Source organism: Mastigoproctus giganteus, chromosome 10 (assembly GCF_048544385.1).
Source record: "Mastigoproctus giganteus isolate SK-2022 chromosome 10, ASM4854438v1, whole genome shotgun sequence".
Taxonomy (NCBI): Eukaryota; Metazoa; Arthropoda; class Arachnida; order Uropygi; family Thelyphonidae; genus Mastigoproctus; species Mastigoproctus giganteus.
Genome location: NC_143584.1, coordinates 131,298,588 through 131,319,319, shown reverse-complemented (window position 1 = coordinate 131,319,319; position 20,732 = coordinate 131,298,588). Strand labels below are relative to the sequence as shown.

Genomic DNA, 20,732 nt, shown 5'->3' with positions numbered 1-20,732 from the left:
TATAAATTATTTTATTGTTGTTCAGTTGTTGTTCATTATCAAATAACAGAATCATTATGTTTACAATTTCATAGTGTTCTCTGTGGAATATTTCACTGTGATAACAACAGAGTTTATCACTTGTACTAGTAAATTAGCCTATGAGTAGGATGAAGGTTGTTGCAAAGAGGAATACCATAAGATAACGTTTATAAGAATACTTGGGCTGTTAATCCAAATGACCTAGTTACTTAAACAGAAGTATATTTGTTAAACAAAAAAAAAAAAAAAAAAAAAGAGAAAAACTCAGAGCTGTGGTTGATACTGAATAAAATACTTTTTCCTGAGCATCCAGCTAAAACTTTGTATCTTTTCATATTTCATGTAAAATGGTCAGTAATTTTTTACTTTTTCAAGATCATCAATTAATAACAACAAAAAGCTTTCATAATGTCCCAGCACAAAAATATACATAAGATGCATGATGCAATATGTTTACTCCATGTCTGTCAACTTTTAGACAGGACTTCAAAATAGTATATATATTTTTTAACTCTATGTAGCGAAAGATTTCATTTGTACATACTATAATACAAGGGCGGACACATGAGGCCATAACCAGAAATTATCTATATACAGAGATCTGGTAGCAGACATGTCTGTGGACTGAAAAATGGAACATTTTTCACACTTTTTCTGCTTCCTCTCATGGATGACATGTTACATTTGCTCTTTTTTTCTCCTCTTCATTCACAGCAGCATGGTCATCAGTATGTGCATGGCACTCTGAGTGCATGGCAGTCAAGTTTGTTTATGAATCACCACACAGAACATTTCCTTCTGGGGTTCATAGGTGAATCCAGTGGGCAGTTGAATTCTTTGGAAAATTCTTGAGAGTTTGAGAGTGGGCCAATTATCCTGAAATGTAAAACAATATTCATGTTTCATCTCTGATGCATATCAGTAATAGGTTACATCAAATTCAGTCATCAAGTTTCTTTATAACAGTGGCAATATTTCTTGTTAATGAAAGTAAACCTTATCTAGATGTTTCTGATGGAGGTAGAGAACTTAAGTAGATTTAAACATGTATTAGATAACTATTTGGAAGAAGCAGATAAAATATAACACTTAGCCTTATTGATATAATAATGTTATTTAAAAGAGAATAAACTATAATTCATAAAACTATAATAACTACTTCTTTTTTTTATAAAACCGCATACACAAAAGATATTAGAACCTATAGTACTATAGAACCTAGAGTATCATGCATGAGTTGAAGGTTATGAAACTGAAATAAGTTACTTATTGACATTAGACTTGAATTTCTAATTTAAGTGGAAGTGGAAGGAAGGCAATTTTCATGAAATACATCTCACAGGGCTTAAAGTAGAGGAACCACTGTCAGGAAGTGATCGTGTAATCATCAGTTGGAAGATGAAGAAAGATGTTGCAGTAGTTAAAGGCATGCATTTTAACTTCAGAAGAGGGAACTTTATGGCATCTAGGAATTGGGCAGATTGCTGAGGGAGGGCAAATACATTTGAATTATGGAATGCTTTAAAAGCAAAAATCACAGAAGCCATGAATGCATACATATCATTAAAAAAATACTTCAGGAGGAGGATGCTGAAATGGATGTCTGTAGAGCTGGTTGGTCAAATAGTGCAGGAAAAGATAGCATGGAATAGTTACAGAGGGATCAAAGTACTGAAGCCCATAACAGGTACAAGTTGATCTATAATAGCACAAATGAGATAAGCGAGGCCAAAGCAGCAGATGAGGAAGCATTGGCTAAGAGAAAAAAAAGATTGGGGACAAGGAATTTTTCATGAATGTGAATACAGTGAAGAAGAAAGCTAATCAAATCACACCCTTGTGCATTGGGTGTGGGAAATTCTTTGACTCCCCCCCCCAGCTGATGTTGTGGATGAACTGAATAGGTATTTTGCACCAGTCTTTACTGACGAAAGACCCTTCATGCTGAAAAGAGGCTGAGCCATATGAAATTAGTAATTTCATAATTACAGATGATTGTTTATTAGAATAACTTTTGAGCATAAAGGCAAGTAAGGCTCCTGAAGTTGATGGCATATACCTGGTAGTTTTGAGGAAGCATGTGAGGGAGTGTATTGAATAATTATGGGGGCATCTCAGATTGAAGAAGTATCAATACATAAAGGCAATTCCAAGAGCAAAGTTGGTAATTACAGACTGGTTAGTCTGACTTTAGTGGAAGGAAAAATCTTAGAGGAAATGATATACAGGTACAATTAGATAGACATGGCAATCTGAAGGACATGGTTTTGTTAAAGGAAAATCATGTTTAATTAACCTAATAGGCTGTTTTGACATAGTCACTCATGAGTTAGATCTAGAGAACAATTTTAACATAGTTTATTTGGATTTTAGCAAAGCATTTGACTCAGTCAGTCCCTCATGAGAGGTTACTTGTATAAGCTTGAACAGGTTGAGGTTACTAAGATTTGAAGGACTGCTGGGTGGCTGCAGGGCAGAAGGTAGCCACCTTCTGCTGAAGGTTGTGATTAATGGATATTCTTCAGATTGGTGTAATGTCAGGAGTGGGTCCCTCAAGGATTGGTTCTTGGATCACTGTTGTTTCTCATTTTCATAAATGAAATCGATGAAGGGATAGAAGGCATGATGTCAAAATTTGCAGATGATGTAAAGATTGGTAGAGTGCCAAGTGCTAAGCAGCACTCAATCATGACTTGAAGAGGCTTCGGGAGTAGTGAGAAAAGTGGCAGCTAAGTTTAATGCCACAAAATGCAAGGTCTTAAATTTCGAGAAGAGCAACCCCAAAATAAATTATACACTTGGTGGTTGAATTAAAAACAGTAGAGGCAGAAAGATATCTGGAAGTTATGATATGGGCAGATATGAAGGTTTCTGAACAGTGTAACCAGGCAGCCAGGAAAGCCCATTGTGTCCTATTAATGATTTATTGAACATTATCCTGTAGAGATAGGCAGGTCATAGTCCCACCATATAAGGCAATTGTAAGACATTTGGAATACTGTGTTCAAGTATGTAGACCTCATATGAAAAAAGACATTGAGCTTCTGGAAAGGGTCCAAAGATGGACAACTCACAAGATGAGATTGGCAAAAGGACAACTGTATGAGGAAAGACTCTGATTATGTGGGCTACAGAGTTTGGAAACCGGGCACCTGACTGAGGGTTATAAGGCACTGAGAGGGATTAGCAAAATTAATGAACATGGCATTTTCACTGTTATAAAGAATTCCAGTACTGGGGCCAAAAATTTAAATTAGAGGAGTTAAGGTTTACATTAAACTGTGGGAAGTTTTCTTTTAGCCAGTGAGTCATTAATTGCTGGAAAAAGTTGCCCTTGCAGGCAGTTGAGGCTGACAGTTAGGATAAATTCAAAAGTCAACTAGATAGTACCCACATGAGGAGGGAAGCATATAATTTGTATTTTCTTATCTAGTTAGTGGGGATTTTTTGTTTTGCCAGTGCAGAAAAAGGCTGTGGCTTTCTTGCACTATATGACAAATACTATTTCTATTACTTGTGAAGGGAAGTTATTCCAGAAAATGGAAGCCGAAGGAATAAATGAGGAAAAAGAAAAATTGGTAGAAGAAAGGTAGACGGTAAAAGGATGCTATGCTCACTGTTTTCTGCATGTGTTTGGACTAGTTTGGAAGAGAGTGGAGAAACTATAGAAGCCAATTCAGAAGAACACTGCCCATGGAAGTATTTAGAGAAAAGGCATGAAGCAGAAGATGGATGCCTGTGTGACATGAAGTTGAGAGACTCTGTAAGAGATTGGTCATTATTTAACCTAACTGCCTTTTGAATGGAGTCTAAAAGCCTGAGAGAGGTTTTGGGGGCATCACACCTGATGATGAAACAATATTCCATGGTGGGATGGATTTAAGATTTTTACAGAGTGAGTAGATGATTAAAAGAAAAGTAACTAAGAGCAAAAGAGAAAACCCAGTTTTTTTTAAATGCAGAAAAAGCAATACTTGTGATGTGCTTATGACAAGCAAGAAAAGAAATCAGGGTAATACCTAACAGAAATATCTGATCTTGTCTAGAAATCTGAGTGACATCGAGGATAAGCACAAGAGCAGAAGAATCCTTTTTGTGAGATATAAGACAAGACTGAGTTTTAGAAGGATTGAATTAGCTAAGTTATCTTTTCTCAACTGGAAAATTACCTGAAGATCAGCATGTAGGAATTGACAGTGGATATTCAAGAAGTTGAAGCTGTTTGTGCAGGGCAAGGTTCCTGAAACTGGAAGGTGAAATGCAATGTGCTATTGTCAGAAAAACTATGGATGGGATTTCCAGTTAATGGAAGAAGCACATTAATATACAAGAGGAAAGAACTGAACCTTGAGGAACACCAGCGTTAGTGGAGAAGTTAGAAGATAGAGCCATCATGCAGTGAGCAGTCAAAGAGAAAACTGGATAACCAACTACAAAAACAGATGGCAAAATGGATGCTTATGCCAAACATGATAAAAGGCATTTGAAATGTCAAGAGTAACTACTTGAGTTTCAAATTTTTTTTTTAATTTTTCCACATATGGATAACATAAGCCAGTATATTTCCAGTGGATCGAAACTGATGGAATCCAAACTTGCATTCATTGATCAGTTGAAAGGATTCTAGATAGTTTAGGAGTTGAGAGTTGATGGATTTCTCAATTACTTTAGAAAGAGTAGAAGATGGTGCAATGGGAAAATAATTAACATTAGCAGAGGCATATAATGCAAAAAAGAAATCTTATAGTATCAGCCAAACAAAAAAAAAAAAAAAAAAACCTTCCCATTTCACCCATCTATTCGATTCGCTCCAAAAGTTTGTCCACTACTTCCTTCCTTAAATTTATTTAAGCTTTCAACTTCCACAATGACCAATTTAAATTTGTTCCAGCAATCAACCACCTGCTGGATAAAGGCAAATTTTTGCATATCTATTCTACAACTGTATTTTCTCAATTTTGAGTTTATGTTCTCTCAGGTGCAAGGAAGTATGCCATTGGCAGAGAGCCTGTTCAAACCATTCAAGGACTTATACAACTCAATCAGATCACCTAGCAGCTGCGTAGTCTCCAGACACTGCAATCTGCAGAACTTAAGCCTTTCTTGGTAAGAGCACTCCTTTGTTCCCTTCACCAATCTTTTCTGTACTCATTCTAGAAACTCTACGTTCTTCCTAAAATGAGGTTTCTAGACCTGTATGTAGCACTAAAGGTGTGGCCTGACCATTGCCTTATACACAGGAGTAATCACCTTATCCCTGGTAGCAAAACTCCTGCATATCATTGACAAGACTGCATGAGCTGCTCTGGCAGTCTGTCTGCACTGTTCAGAAATCTTCATGTCTGACTGCACAATTACTTCCAGGTCTCTTTCATTCTCCACTACCCATTTTGTACGCCATTCTGGGGTTACTGCTACCCATATGCAATACTTTGCATTTGTCAATGTCAAACTTCAGTTGCTACTTCTCAGGTCAGTTGCCCAACTTTTCTAGATCCTCTTGCAGTAGCATACTATCATTATCAACCCTGCCAGCAAACATCGACATTAAGCCCTTCATTAATATCATCGAAAAATATACAAAACAACAATGGGCCCAACACCGAACCCTGAGGGGACACCACTAATAACATTAGTCCACGAAGAGCAGTGTCCACTGATTACCACTCTCTGTCTTCTACTACTCACCATCCTTTTATTCATTGTAGCAACTTGGTCTTAATGCCATACTGCTCTAATTTGTACAATAGTCTTCCAAGTGCAACAGTATCAAAAGCTTTCCTGAAATCCAAGTACATGATATCAAAATTATTTTTTGCATCCAGTTCCTTTGTAACCACATTATAGTATCGAATCAGATTGGTCACAAAAGACTTCCCCTTCAGAAACCCATGTTGTGTCTGAATTATTATGGTAGTCCTGTCTAGATGATCCTGGAGTGCTTCTTTAACCAGTAACTCCATTATTTTTCCTGGAACAGAAGTTAAGCTAACCAGTCTGTAAATACCAGTGTCACCCTTTGATCCCCCTTTGTGAATTAGAGATACATTTGCACAATTCCAGTCCATGGAGACCTCTCCTGAGTCCAAGGATGCTCTCATAATTAGGGATAAGGGTTTGCTTACTTCCTTTGCTGTCTCTTTAATATAAATGGATAGATCCCATCCACCCCAGGTGCCTTTCTTATGTTTAAGTTCAACACTTTCTCCTTCGTTTTGCTCTCAGTTATTACAAAATGATTTAGCTGCCTGATTGAATTTAATAAGCTTCTGTCCTCCACTTCCCTACAGAATTCCTCATGTGTGAATGTAGATGCAAAATACTCATTCACTTTGTCAGCTAATTGACCAGAATCATCAACAGTGGAAGCATTGATAAGAAGTGGATCAATCTGATTCATCCCCTTCCTTCTAGAGTTTATATAAGTAAAGAAGTCTTTGTTGTTTTTCTTTACCAGAGATTTCTTGTAATCCACCTTAGCTTGCCTAACCACCTTTGTCACTTGATTACAGAGTAGCTTATATCTACCGTAGGCTTCTGAGTTGCCTGATAATTTATATGCATCCCAACAGGGACGGACTTTGGCTTAGGCACACTAGGAAACTGCCTAGGGCCCGTAAAATGGTTTTGTTATACATTTTTTCATTATTTTATTTTAAATAAATTTATAATGTTCCACTTGTTTCATGCCGATTAATCAAAGCATTTTTGCATGGCATGCTATCTGGTGAATCATCATGTATACATGATTCATCAGATAGCACGCTTAGGGCTCCGCCACTGCAGCCCATGCATTTTTTTTCTCTGCCACAAGTCTCATTAGTTCATCCAACATCCATTCGGGCCTAACTGTTGAACATTATTTCTTAGTTGGTATGAAAAGCCTAGTAGCTTCCAAGATTAATTCCTCGAAGCTTCTCATTTAGAATTTGATGTTGGTATCATAATCATCAGTTGGTCTCACTGTATAGAAATGAAAAAATGTCTGAGACCACTGTAGTCACCTTTACAAAAGCAAAAACCCTTCCTTTTTCCTCTGATGATAGTTACATCTTTAAGTAAATCCCACATCGGTACACTATGATCACTGCCACCGAGTGGTTCCTTTATCTGCAAATTCTTAATGCATGAATAATCACTGCTGTTAATCAGTTCATGAGTATTACTCCCTCTGGTTGCCTCACAAACATGACGCTGTAGAAAACAATCATCTAGTAAATCTACAAAAGTCTTGCTAGTGTGCGACTGACCAACCACAAGTTCCAGTCAATATCTGGGAAGTTAAAATCCCTCATTATAAGACATTCTGATTTACTGGCCCACTATTTCTCTCTGTAGTTGTTTGTTGTACTCATCAAAGTGTACAACAAGTGTTGTACTCATCATTAGTCCTTTAACACATTACTACTCTCATTTTTGCTTTCCTAGTGTTTATTTCACACCAAACTGACTCAACATTACACTGTCCACCAATCTCAACTGAATTCACTACTTTGGATTTTATGCATTTCCTAACTAACAGCATAACCTCCCTCCTCCCTTCCTACCCTGTTTATCCTTTCTGTACACACTGTACTTGCCAAATTCCAATTCTGCATTCCTTATATCTGTGACACGATGTCTCTGATATCCCAACACTATCTGCCTTTGTTATCTTGACCAGCACTTCAAATTCATCAAATTTATTTACTATACTGCTGGCACTGGTGTACATGCAAGTATATATGCACCCATTCTTACTCTTAGTTACCCTAACACAGACCATGTATTTACTTGTTTCATGATGACCACCAGCAGTTCTTGAAATCCCCAGCAACTTGCTTTCCAGGCTGCTGCTCATTCCAATAGAAGCAGTGCAAGAATCACTTCCACCTCTGTCTACAGCTACTGTTAATCTATTAACTATTAATCTGTATATCCCAACCCCCTAACTCGCATATTTTCCGACCCATCTAACAATGCCTCAATAGCATCTGCAAATATTCTTGCACCCTTTCTATTTAACTGTGTCCTTATAGAAGCAATCTCCCCTGTTAACAAGCACAGACCATACTGAGAAAAATTCTATCCCATGAGCCTTTCACCATGTCTCCAGGTCCAAATTCATTGTAAATTCTCTCATCATATATTCCCTCCTATCGTGTCTGTGCAGAATTGCAGACACTTTCCAATTTAATCCTAACTTGCAATTTTTTTTCAACATTAACCTGTATTTATTAAGTCCGCAGATCTCCTACACTTAAAGTCATTAGTGACAACGTGTACAACAATATCACCCTTTGTGCCCTTAAAAGATGATATCTGTTCTACATCAACTTTTGCCCCTGGCAGACATACTCTGGTCCTATTCCAGAAGTTAAACTAACCAGTTAGTTTAACTTCTGTTCCGGGTAAAATAATGGAGTCACTGGTTAAAGATGCATTGCAGGATCATCTAGACAAGACTGCAGCAATAATTCAGACACAGCATAATATCCTATCAAATTTGTCTTGTCTGACAAATTTGATAGGATATTATGATATGGTTACAAAGGAACTGGATGCAAAAAATAATTTTGATATCATATATTTGGATTTCAGGAAAGCTTTTGACACTGTTGCGCATGGAAGACTATTGTACAAATTGGAGCAGAATGGTATTAAGAGTAAGTTGCTACAATGGATAAAAGGATGGTTAAGTGGGAGAAGCCAGAGGGTGGTAATCAATTGGTGCTGCTCTTCGTGGACTAATGTTATTAGTGGAGTCCCACAGGGTTCGGTGTGGAGTCCACTGTTGTTTTGTATATTTATTATACAAAACAACAGGCTTAATGTCGAGGTTGGCAGGGTTGTTAATGACAGCAATGGCAGTGTGCTACTGCAACAGGATCCAGATAATTTGGGCAGATGGGCTAAGAAGTGGCAACTGAAGTTTAACCTTGACAAATGCAAAGTACTGCATATGGGTAGAAGTAACCCTAGAGAAACGTACCAACTGTGTGGTACTACACTTAAGGTGGTAGAAAATGAAAAAGACCTGGGAGCAATTGTGCAGTCAGATATGAAGTTTTCTGAGCAATGGAGACAGGCTGCCAGGGCAGGTCATGGATTTTTGTCAATGATATATAGGAATTTTTCTAGCAGGGAAAAGGAGGCGATTGTCCCTCAGTATAAGGCAGTCAGGCAATGGCCTTGAGTACTGCATACAGGTCTGGAGGCCTCATTTTAGGAAGGATGTAGATTTACTTCAGCGTATACAGAGAAGGGCAACAAGACTGGTGAGGGGAATGAAGGAATCTTCTCACCAAGAGAGGCTTAAGTTCTGCAAATTGCAGCGGTATGGAGACTAGGTACCTGCATGGTGATCTGATTGAGGTGTATAAGGCCTTGAATGGGTTGAGCAAGCTGAATTCTGATGGGATCCTTCCACTTGTTCAGATTACGAACCTAAGGGGGCATAAATTCAAATTAAGAAAGGACAGATGTAGAATAGATGTGCGGAAATTTGCCTTTAGCCAGCGGGTGCTTAATTGCTGGAACAAACTTCCATCTGTCATTGTGGAAGTTGATAGGTTGAATAAATTTAAGGAGGAAGTGGACAGGCATTTGGAGGGAATGGTGTGATTTTTTTTTTTTTTTTTTTTGGCTGATGCTGCATAAGCTCATACACTTGCTTTCTTGCATCACATGCCACTAATACTACTACTACTACTACTACCACCTATACTTTTTGCACAATATAATTCCTCTTTCCCTGACAGTTGAGTCACCAACAACTAGCTCCTGTGGGACCAAACACATTCAGCCCCGAAGACTGCCACCCTGTTGCCTGATGCACAAGAGTGAGCTCTGGGGTTGAGTTGGGCAGCTGCAAGCTTGATGGTCCTCCCCCCATTTTAATTCCTTTGAGGGCATCTACCCTACACCTCAAACTCTCATAGATGCCCGTCAGAATGCTGAGTTGGTGCCTAATTTCATGACACTCTATACCTGGCATACACACAAAGATATCCTTCTTGGCTAGATCATGTCTTGTTCCAGAAAGTCCACAAACATTTCACATTTTGCACATTTTTTAAGACTGTGATGCATTGGAGAATTGACCCCTTCAGTTTCCCCCCCACAAGCTACAGCGCTTTGTGCTCCCACTTTTGTGCTCATTGCTTTGCTGCTCTAGTCTGGGACATGATTTCCATTTAAATACAATTTAATTAACAATGAAATTTAATAAGAATAAATAAATTAAATTAAACTAAGCTAACAGATTCCTAATTGTTGTTGTTATTTGGTTTTTAGGAGCATTAGCAACTAAGGCCATATTGCTCAGGAGATATGCGGTGGTCATTCCCTGACCTTTCCGCATCCTCCATATTTGGTGGGCACGGGCTCGAACCCCGGTCTAATCAAGAAGCGTGTGCTACGCACTGCTGCTCCTGCCCACCTGGCTACGGAGGTGCCAGATTCCTAATACAGTACTACGTATTACTTTATCTAGTTTTACGTTATAACTTATGCTATCAAGTTTGAGATATATGGTACACTATTCTGAATCGATCTAATATACTACAACAAAGGCAACAAGCTTTGAATGGTACATGGGTCTATGGATACTACATAGTAACCTACAAAATCTCTACCTAAATTCAAAATAAACTAAGGTGCATGACTAGAACTATAAATCTGCTTCTAGAAAATATATTAATGTGACAATTAAGTAAATAAAATGGCAAAAATTTATCTAAAACTTATCCATTTGCTGGAGCTCTAAAACCTTCTCCCACACATGGTTATTCTCGTTCTATTAGATACCCAGAATTTTCATGCCAGGATGTCTATTAAATCAAATATTCGCCTTTGGCGACACTGTTCACAAAGAAATATCCATGAAAAACATTTTGTTCTGTTAATTTTGTTGAGCAGTGTATATAGAGAGATAACTTGAAATTTTACAGAAAAAAAAAAAAAAAAAAAAAATTGAAATTTTTATTGGCCCAACTAATACGATGGCTTGACAAATCTGTTTAGAAGGGGTAGAATGATTTGTCACCCTTTATACAAATTGACTGCATCTGACAAACTTTCCAAGAAGAAGAAAAAACACTACTGGAATAGGAAAGCATAAAAGCTGATGTAGAAAAAGAGTAAGCTTGGGAGCACAGGTTTTGAGAAAAGTGGAGAAATACCATCACATTTCTTCGCATCAAGTCTTAAAAATTCTTCTTAACCTCCTTTTGACAAAAATCAGAGAAGGTATTGATTGAATGGAATGTACCAAAAATGGTAATAGGTGGTTTACCAAAATCATTGATACAAGAATTAGAAAAGAAAAGCAGATGCCAGTAGGTCAGCTTTATCTTTAGCTAAGGTGGCACTAGCACCAATGGATTTTAACAGAGATGGGAATACAGATAGACAAAAGTAGTGGATAACAGCTTTGGCAAGATTACTCAACTGGCATTTGGACAAGAAGCAAGTTTTCTACCCTTAGCCTGTTCAAAATTAAGTGTGGAATTATTAATAATTGATTCACAATTATTTTGAGTTTTAGTATAGGCAGAAAATGAAATTGGAGATGTGGATGCAATCCAGTTGTGATATGCAACATTCTTATCTTGACAAGCCTTAGCACATTTATTGGAAAAATCATGGTTTAGTTAAAGGACAATATTTTAAATTGGAGTGTAGTATAAAGGATTTCATCCCTACAAGAATAATTTCACTGACATGATCTGAACAAATATTAAAAATTAAAAGATTTAAAAAGTTTTAAATCAGATCATCCCATTTTGCATTCTTTTAATGCCAAGCAACATGAGGTCGAGAATGGCCTTGAGAGGAAGGCCCTATTGGAGAAGAGACCATCAAGTTGTGATCAGGTGTCTAGAGGACCACTCACCTTGACCTTATACTTGGAAGGGTCATTCGTGAGAAAAAGATTAAGAGTGTTGGCAGTGTGGTTATAATTGTCTGGTATTCTAGTAGGTAAATGAAAAATATGAGCTAGGTCATTAGTAATTGAACAATGCTTAGCATCTCAACCAGATGGGTTTATGTGACTAGAAAACTGAAGCCAACTGGAGTTGTGAACATTGCAATCACCAAGGAAAATTACCTCATTGTTAGGAATGTTGGACTGGAGAAAGTTGAATCTCAAAGAAAGGAGTCAAAGAGTTCCAAATGATTAGTGGAGTTGAAGAACAATACAGGAAACAGATGAATTTGACAGAATGGGGTAGAGAGATTTTGAGACAGAGAAGATCAAAGAGATGAGGTTCCAAATTAGTAAGTTTTTGATAGGGAATATCAGTGTAGAGATATGCACAGGTACCACCTTTGAAGCAAAAGAAATTGTACAGTGAATAATTAGGACAATATTCTTACTTAAAGTAGAAATAATCACACGAAAAGTATAAAAGTTGCTAAAAATAAATAAAATAAAATTATTAATTTTTTTAATGTATGGTTTCACCCTTTCTTTGCAAAAACCAACAACAGTCACCTATCATGATTGGATCTTGCCTTCCTTGAGAGCACTGTTTCATTATACAGGAGGTCAGAAAAGTCTGGAACCGCTCAGAAAATACTTTAATTACAAAATAATTTACATAATTTGATTTGTTCCATGCCTACCCTCTGTCTCTAAGCATATTTTCAATCAAAACTTTGTTGTTTTGGGCTCTTTATAGCAAGTGTGTTGTAATGAATTTGCAGATTTCTTCAAGTTAATGATGGGGATGATTTGTATTAGAAATATTCAGCCTGTCAACTTGTGACTTTACACAGTTTCAAAAATAATAGTAATAATCTTCACCATATAGTGCAAGAAAGCCACAGGCTTTTGCTGCACTGGCAAAAAGAAAAACAAAAAAAAAAACCAAGAAAGTAGACAAAAAAACAAATTATATGCTACCCTCCTCACACAAAAAAGTATCCAGGTTGACCTTTCAATTTATTCACAATGTCAGCCTCAACTACCTGCGAGAGCAACTTGTTCCAGCTATCAATGACTCACTGGCTAAAAAGAAAACTTGCTAATCTAAATGTCAAGCCCTGTAATTTGAATTTATGACCCCTAGTTGCGGAATTCTTTAGAACAGCGAGAATTCCACCTTCATTCATTTTTACTAATGCCTCTCAGAGCCTTATAAACCTCAATCAGGTCACTGCTGAGAGTACTTTCTATTGGTCCCATTCTATCAATCCAATTTAATTCTAAATTAATTTAAATTAATGTCCTATGGTTCCTGATTTTTGGATATAATGTACTTATATCTTAGTGGAATCTCTTTGATCTTATATATCTCTTTGACCCTGTTCTGGAGCCAAGCAGCACTTAAGTTACTTGAGGGGGAGGAAATCAATCAAAAGTAAAAAATGTATTTAAGAAACATCTGGAAACCTAAATTTGTATAGTTGTCTGACTATACAAATTTAGTATAGTCAGAAAACTATAAACAACTGGTAGACAAACTATACTACAAACTATACTAGTTTGTCTACCAGTTGTTTATAGTTTTTCCTTTTTTATTACCTGAAAACCTGTAAACTAAGAATTTAGAAGACTTCTGTACTCGAATGGGATTTAGTTTTCAGAAGAAATGTTGTAATGCAACAATTTTCTAATTTTCCTTCTTTGGGTTTGTGCCAACTGAGTATTCACTAATTGTACATATTTGACACTTCTGCATTCTCTCAGAAATGAACAATTTTTTTTTTTTTTTTTTTTTTTTGGGCTGGCTGATCCTTGACAACATAGTGCTCTTCTGTTGCTCAACAATCTCACAAGCAGAAGAAAGAGCAATACGTGGTAAATATGTCCCAATCCAATTAAAAGTCCAGTGAACTTAAAATAACTACATAACAGCCAGAATTGTTCCTTATAATTGATTCATTCTGTATTTGGGACATACTCTGGTAAGCTTTCTTCATATTCCAACAGAATTTGAATATAAAAAACTGCCTTTAAACTTTATTTTAGATGAATAATGAATAGCTGCCATTTTCATCATTGTGTTCAAACCTTGAATCTTCCATAAAACTGTTTATATCTGGGTATACACAAAGGGATATCTCATCAGCAAAAAATGTAGACAGTTTTTTTTTTTTTTTTTTTACTTCTGCTAAATATGAAAAATTCTTGTACCATCAGACAGCAAATTCCACGTTTTGTATCATAACCCAAAACTCCTGAATATTGTTTTAAGAGATTTAAATCATGCACTAGATCATTCAGCAACGCTTTTTTCAATTAGAAAAAATTAGTAGGAAGATCTCAATATGGAATTGGCTTCATTGCAGAAACATGGTTGGATCAATAACATTCTTTATTATTTTCAACCAACATACACTGATGAACCATAATGTAAAACATTATAGTTTATCATTGTAAAATTAAAAATGTATATGAAAATGTGTGTATACATGTAGTAACCAAATGAAAACTAAACGAAAATTCTGAAGGAGATAAAATAAATTAAAAAAAATAAATAATAAATAAAACAATGGCAGCTTTTGACATGATAGAATGTTCCTCTCAATTTTAAGTGGAAAAGAATGTTACAATAAATAAAGGAAATGATGCCAGTGCAAGATGGGAGGATCACATCTCTAGTTACTGCTCAGAATATCTTGTTATGCTATCTGCTATCCTTTTAAACAACAATTTGTTTGAAAATAAGTTTGATTCTAAGGCCTGATGTATAATTAAAGCAAGTAGGAATGCTATAATGATTCCAGGCAGAGGCAAAAATCAACCACGTAAACTTAGTATCAGTATTAGCATATAATGCAAAGAAGCAAACTTAAATGGCATCAGTTAGTTAGTTAGTTATTTGGTTTTTAGGAGCAGCATTAGCAACTAAGGCCATATTGCTCCGGGATACGCGGTGGCCATTCCCTGACCTTTCCGCATCCTCCGTATTTGGTGGCGATGGGTTCGAACCCCGGTCTAATCAAGAAGCGTGTGCTATGCACTGCTGCTCTTTCCCACCTGGCTACAGAGGCACCTAAATGGCATCAGTGGGGATCAGGGGAACTTCACACACACACACACACACACAACCTGTCCATCATCACTAATAATTTGCCTAATTCTTCTTTAAATTTATTCAAATTACTCAGTTCCATCACATCAGATGGAAGTTTCTTCTAAAAGTCAACTATCATCTGGCTGAAAGCAAAATTCTGCACATTTTTCCTGCAAATATCCTTACTTTAATTAAATTTATGCCACCTCATATGTGTTATATGAGCAAGAGTAGGAATGCCATGAATGTTTAAATAACTCAATCCATTCAAAGCCTTAAACACTTACATCAGATCATCTCTTCGTAGGCACCTAGTTTCCAGGCACTGCATTTTCAAGAACTTAATTTTATCAAATTAAGATAGGAGAACCCTTCCCCCCCCCTCTGATTAATCTTGTTGCTCCTTTCTACACCTGTTCCAACAGATCTACAACCTTGCTAAAATGCAGGTTGAAGACCTGTATGTAGTATTCAAGATGTGGCCTAACCACAGCATATATGGGATAATCACCTCCTATCCCTCCTGGCAAAATATTGGTATATCATTGACAATAAAAACCTTATGAGCTGTCCTAGTAGCCTGTCAGCAATGTTCAGAGAGCTTCATATCTGACTGCACAATTATCTCTAAGTCTTTTTCATTCTCCACTACCCAGAGTGGTACCTCACAGTTGTTATATTAATATGGGATTACTGCCACCCATATGCACTACCTTACATTTGCCAAAGTTAAAAGTTCAATTGCCATATCTCATCCCATCAGACTAATTTTTTTAAACCTTGTTGCAGTAGCATACCATGATTACTGTCATTAACCACACTACCAACCCTTGTATCATCTGCAAACTTAGATATTAAGCCTGATATATATTTATCAATATCATTAAAAATATAGAAAACAATGAGGGGGGGGGGTTCAACATTAGTCCACTAAGAGCAGTATCCATTTATAACTGCTCCATCTTCTCCCACTCAATCATCACAGTCATAGCATTATCCATAATACCAAATTGCTCCAATTTGTACAGTAGCCTTTCATGTGAAACAGTATCAAAGGCTTTTGTGAAATGTAAGTAGATGATGCCAAAATTATTTTTTGAATCCAGTTCCTTTGTTACTACATCACAGTAAACAGGGTATGTCTGCCAAGGACAAAAGTTTATGATGCTGTAGGGCAGATATCATATTGTTGTACATGTCGGCACTGTTGAAGAGATCTTTAGCCTTATTTAGCATGTAAAAGACAATGTTGAAAAAAAGTCGCAAGTTAGGATTAAATTTGGAAGTGTCTGCAATTCTGCCCAGACATGACAGGAGGGCATATACGTTGAGAGCACTTGTCAATCAATTCAGCCCTGGAGGGATTGTGTAAGGCATATGGGGTAGAATTTTTCTTGTCAATCACTTCAATTCAGCCCTGGAGGGATTGTGTAAGGCATATGGGGTAGAATTTTTCTTAGTGTGGTGTATGCTTGTTAACAGTAGAGACTGCTTCTACAGGGTTGGGTATGCTTAACTAGAAAGAGTGCAAGAATATTTGCTGATGTTATCGAGGCAGTGTTAAGGGGGTTGGAAAACTGGAAGCTTGGGGGATTCACAGACTAATAGATTAACAATAGCTGGAGGCAGAGGTAAAAGTGATTCTTGCACCTCTTCTTGGAAGCCTGGAAAGCAAGTTGTTGGGAATTTCAAGGACTGCTGGGAGTCATCATGGAACAAGAAAATACATGGGCTGTGTTAAGGTAACTAAGAATAAGAACAGGTGAATGTATACCTGCATGTACACCAATGCTAGGAGTATAGTAAATAAATTTGATGAATTTGAAGTGCTGGTCAAAACATCAAAGACAGATGTCGTTGAGATATCAGAGATGTGGTGTCACACAGATATAAGGAATGGAGAATTTGAATTTGGGGAGTAAAATTTATACAGAAAGGGAGAATGGGTTGTGCTGTTAGTTAAGAAACATAAAATATAATTGCAGTGCAATGTCTTATAATGGGGGATTTTAACTTCTCAGATATTGACTGGAACTTGTGGGTTGGTCACTTGCACACTAGAAAGACTTTTGTGAATTTATTAGATGACTGTTTTCTGCAGCAGCATGCCTTCTACACCTCAGATAGTGATCTATCTGAGGTGTATAAGGCTTTGAATGGTTTGAGCAAGCTGATGGGTTTCTTCCTCTTGCTCAGGTTATGCACCTCAGAAGGCATATATTGAAATTGAGGAAAGACAGCTGATGAATAGATGTGTGGAAATTTGCTTTTAGCCAGCAGGTGGTTGATTGCTGCAACAAACTTTCATCTGTCATTGTGGAAGTTAATAGCTTAAATAAATTCAAGGAAGAAGTGGACAAACTTTTGGAGCAAATGGATGGGTGCAATGGGAAGAGTTTTTTTTTTTTTTTTTTTTAGCTGATGCTGTATAAGCTTGTATTCTTGCATCATATGCCTCTACTAATGGTACTGGATTGGTCAGACAAGATTGTTCCTTCAAGAATCCCTGCTGCAACTAGATTCACGAAGAGTCCAGGAGAGGGTGGTGACTGTCTCTACAAATTTCTGCTGTGAATTACAAGCTCCCAAAAAGCATAAGTGTTTTGCTATTTTATTTACTTAATTGTCATATTATAGTGTACTTTATATATAAGCATCTTTATAGTTCTAGTTATGCTCATTATTTTTATTTTTAATTTAGAGTTTTTGTAGGTTACTACTTAATATACATAAAACCGTTGTTTTGTTTGAATGATGCAGCCATTGTTTTCATATAGAGTGAGTGGTAGGGAATTTTAATTGTGGTAAATAGGTAGCTCTAATGTAAAACTAGATAGTGCAATACGTATCATGGCATTTAGTAATCTATTAGATAGCGTAGTATTGATAATTAATTAATCGAATTTATTAATCTTATTAATTTACTGTCATTGTTAATTTTAATATCATGCCTAGACTAGACTAAGATTTAGTTTCTCATTACTTTTTATTATTTCAATTAAGTGAGTTTTATGTTTCAGCAGTGCATGTGCAAGTTATGCAAGTACTAATATGATAATCACCCTTAAATAATGTTTGTGCATATCAGCAAAGAATATATCAGGATAATACAAAGTTGAAGATACACTTTTATTAGGATTACTTACGTTTCCATGGTCAGTGATAAATTCATACAAATATTTTGAATTTTTTTTTTTTTTTTTTTTTCAACACAAAACTGTGATAAGCAATAAAATTTATATCCAGATTGCAGATTCAGAATTATAATTAATTGAAAAAGTCAGTTTTCTTTTATATTACCCAATCTTTGACCAGTGTTATTTTATTTAATTTTTTTTATAGTAGATGCTATACAAGCTTTCTTTTTATAGCAATTTGTTTTTCTTTGTATCACTCTGCCTTCTAATTCTAATAATATGAACCTGACAAATGCAAGTTTTTAAATAACCTGAGTTTATTTGGTTTCTGATGGTAAGTAGTCAAAAAGAATCGTCTTTCTCATCCCAAGAAACTGTGGTGATCACTTTTCCTGCTAATCCCCCTCAATTTCTTTAGCCTTGGAGTCCTGTATGTGCAGTCATAGCTGCACTGAGACCTAGGTACATTACAGTGATGGTCCAGATCCCATTGCACATCAAATTCCCCCATTTTTTTTTCTAACCAACTGGTACTATTCTACCATCTCTTGGAGAAAACTAACTATTCAAAAGTGATGTAAAATATTCCACTACAATACTGATATAACTATCTTACATATGGCAATGGCCTAAATAGAAAAATAACAAGTGACATTACTTTTTGACTGATTTTCATATTTAAATAAAATTAGGATATTTGTACATTATTCTCTATCTACAGAATAAAAAAAATTATTATTATTACCTAAACTCTGCTGGACTATGTGATCCTGTTAAAATCCTAAGTTTAAGAACCTGTGGTCTGTACTTTCCACACCAAACCTATACCAAAATGATGGGAATACATGAGATAAATAACAATTTAAAGCAGTTTACTTCTTAATTAAAAAGTAATCTTTCCTGCTTAATTATCTTCACAGTGCAATACTATGAAGGAGATTAATTAATGAATATTTGCTTAATAAAGCCATTTAGTATTTTTCTGTTTTGATATTTTCCTTATTCAATTTTGGAAAACAAAGTAAGTAATATGGCTGTTCAGGGGTACTTTGTCACAAGGACTTTAACTATGATATTTGAAATGCAATACTGAGTTCTATGCTAATGAATTAATGCATTTTTTTAGAATTTAAACATTTCTTTGTGATCCTTGTATCAGGATGATCAGTCACCAATGTGATGTGAAGGAACTGGTGGCAAACTTGTTCAACTATGCTAGGCATTTTTGGTCTTGTAGTATATTAATTTAATAGTTTTTTTTTATCTCTGAAGCTACTGAAGAACAAAAAAAAATAAATCCTATAACACACAGATGTATATTTTATTATTAAATTTTTATAAAATAGCAGATAGAGATTTAGCTATGTTTTTGTTTTTTTTTTTTTAGTAACTTATCTCTGCATTTTCTGCTTAGTTTAAATGAAGTTTGTGAGAAAGGGAATGAAAAGGAAAAAAAAAAAAGACATCACATGTTAAGATATGCACATCTTTAACAGGTAATACATAATTTTATTTCCTTTCTCATGAACTTCACTTAAACTCAGCAGAAAATATGGAAATAATAAAAAAAAAGGATATGTAATTGTAATTAAATCCATAAGTAAATTTAAGTGAAAATAAGTAAATTTTATGGAATTATAAGAACAGTAATGTTTACTTGCAGCTGGGTTGTCAAAACATGTGAAATAACTATAGATCACTGTTCATTTCTCTAATTTTTTCCTTCACTTTCTGGTGGCAAATGATTGCTGAATGCATCTAATACTAATATTATATTTTTCAATATCTGTCTGTGTCTCTTAAAGAAAACTTTCAGTTCCCAATTAATTAACTTGACAATCCATGTTCCTAATATCTTATTTTTACTTCTGCAGGCATTTTAAATTTAGGGAATATGAATAGAGGAATTTTTTTCTCCTAGAACTACTAATAGTTGCAGTCTATAGTTTTGAGTTACAGTAAAACCTTGCTTAAACAGATTATATGGGGCAAGGTCTGTAGGTTGGACACCAATAAAACAGTGGTGTCCAACCTACAGCCTGAAGGCCATATCCAGTCCTCGAATAATTTTTATACAGCCCATGCTGAAAGTGAACTAAAACAATATTTTAAGACAGTTGTGCCACTGCATGTACAATGCATGCAAGCGCAAGCTCGACTGTGTCAAGCATGTACATGTAGTCCATTGCATTCATATATACGCTAAATACAGTTGTATGCGTATCAATTTTTTCGTATTGTGAAATTTTATTATTTTAATATAACTTGTTCATTGTATTGAATTAAAAAATCATCCTTAAAAATGTTCCAAAAGAGGAAAGTTGATTTGGAGTATCGTGTTTTTAATCAAAGGTGGACTGAAGACTATTTCTTCATTGAGTATGGGGGAAAAAGCAGCGTGTTTGGTGTGTATGGAGACTGTCAGTTTTTAAAGGATACAATTTAAAACGACACTGATTCCCAACATAACTTTTATGATCAATATAAAGGAGTGTTTGTGAAAAGAAAAGTATTCAAAGTTACAAAAAGAATTAAGAAAACAACAAAACATACTGAAAACATATTGGTC

At 35.8% G+C, this 20,732-nt stretch overlaps 1 protein-coding gene across 3 annotated transcripts in view; it reads right to left on the bottom strand.

Moving 5' to 3' along the window:
* Positions 1 to 276: 276 nt before the first annotated feature.
* Positions 277 to 20,732, bottom strand: part of LOC150079288 (neprilysin-2-like) — a 527,224-nt gene continuing 506,768 nt past the window's right edge. For 2 of the 3 annotated variants that reach the window (XM_090383669.1, XM_090383671.1), the window contains 2 exons: positions 18,909 to 18,985; positions 278 to 897 (listed from right to left, as the gene is read on the bottom strand). In XM_090383669.1, coding sequence (XP_090239795.1) covers positions 798 to 897; positions 18,909 to 18,985 — 177 coding nt within the window. In that variant the 3' untranslated portion in view covers positions 278 to 797. Of the gene's footprint in view, positions 898 to 18,908; positions 18,986 to 20,732 lie in introns of all 3 variants that reach the window. The other variant, XM_090383670.1, reaches the window with a different exon arrangement.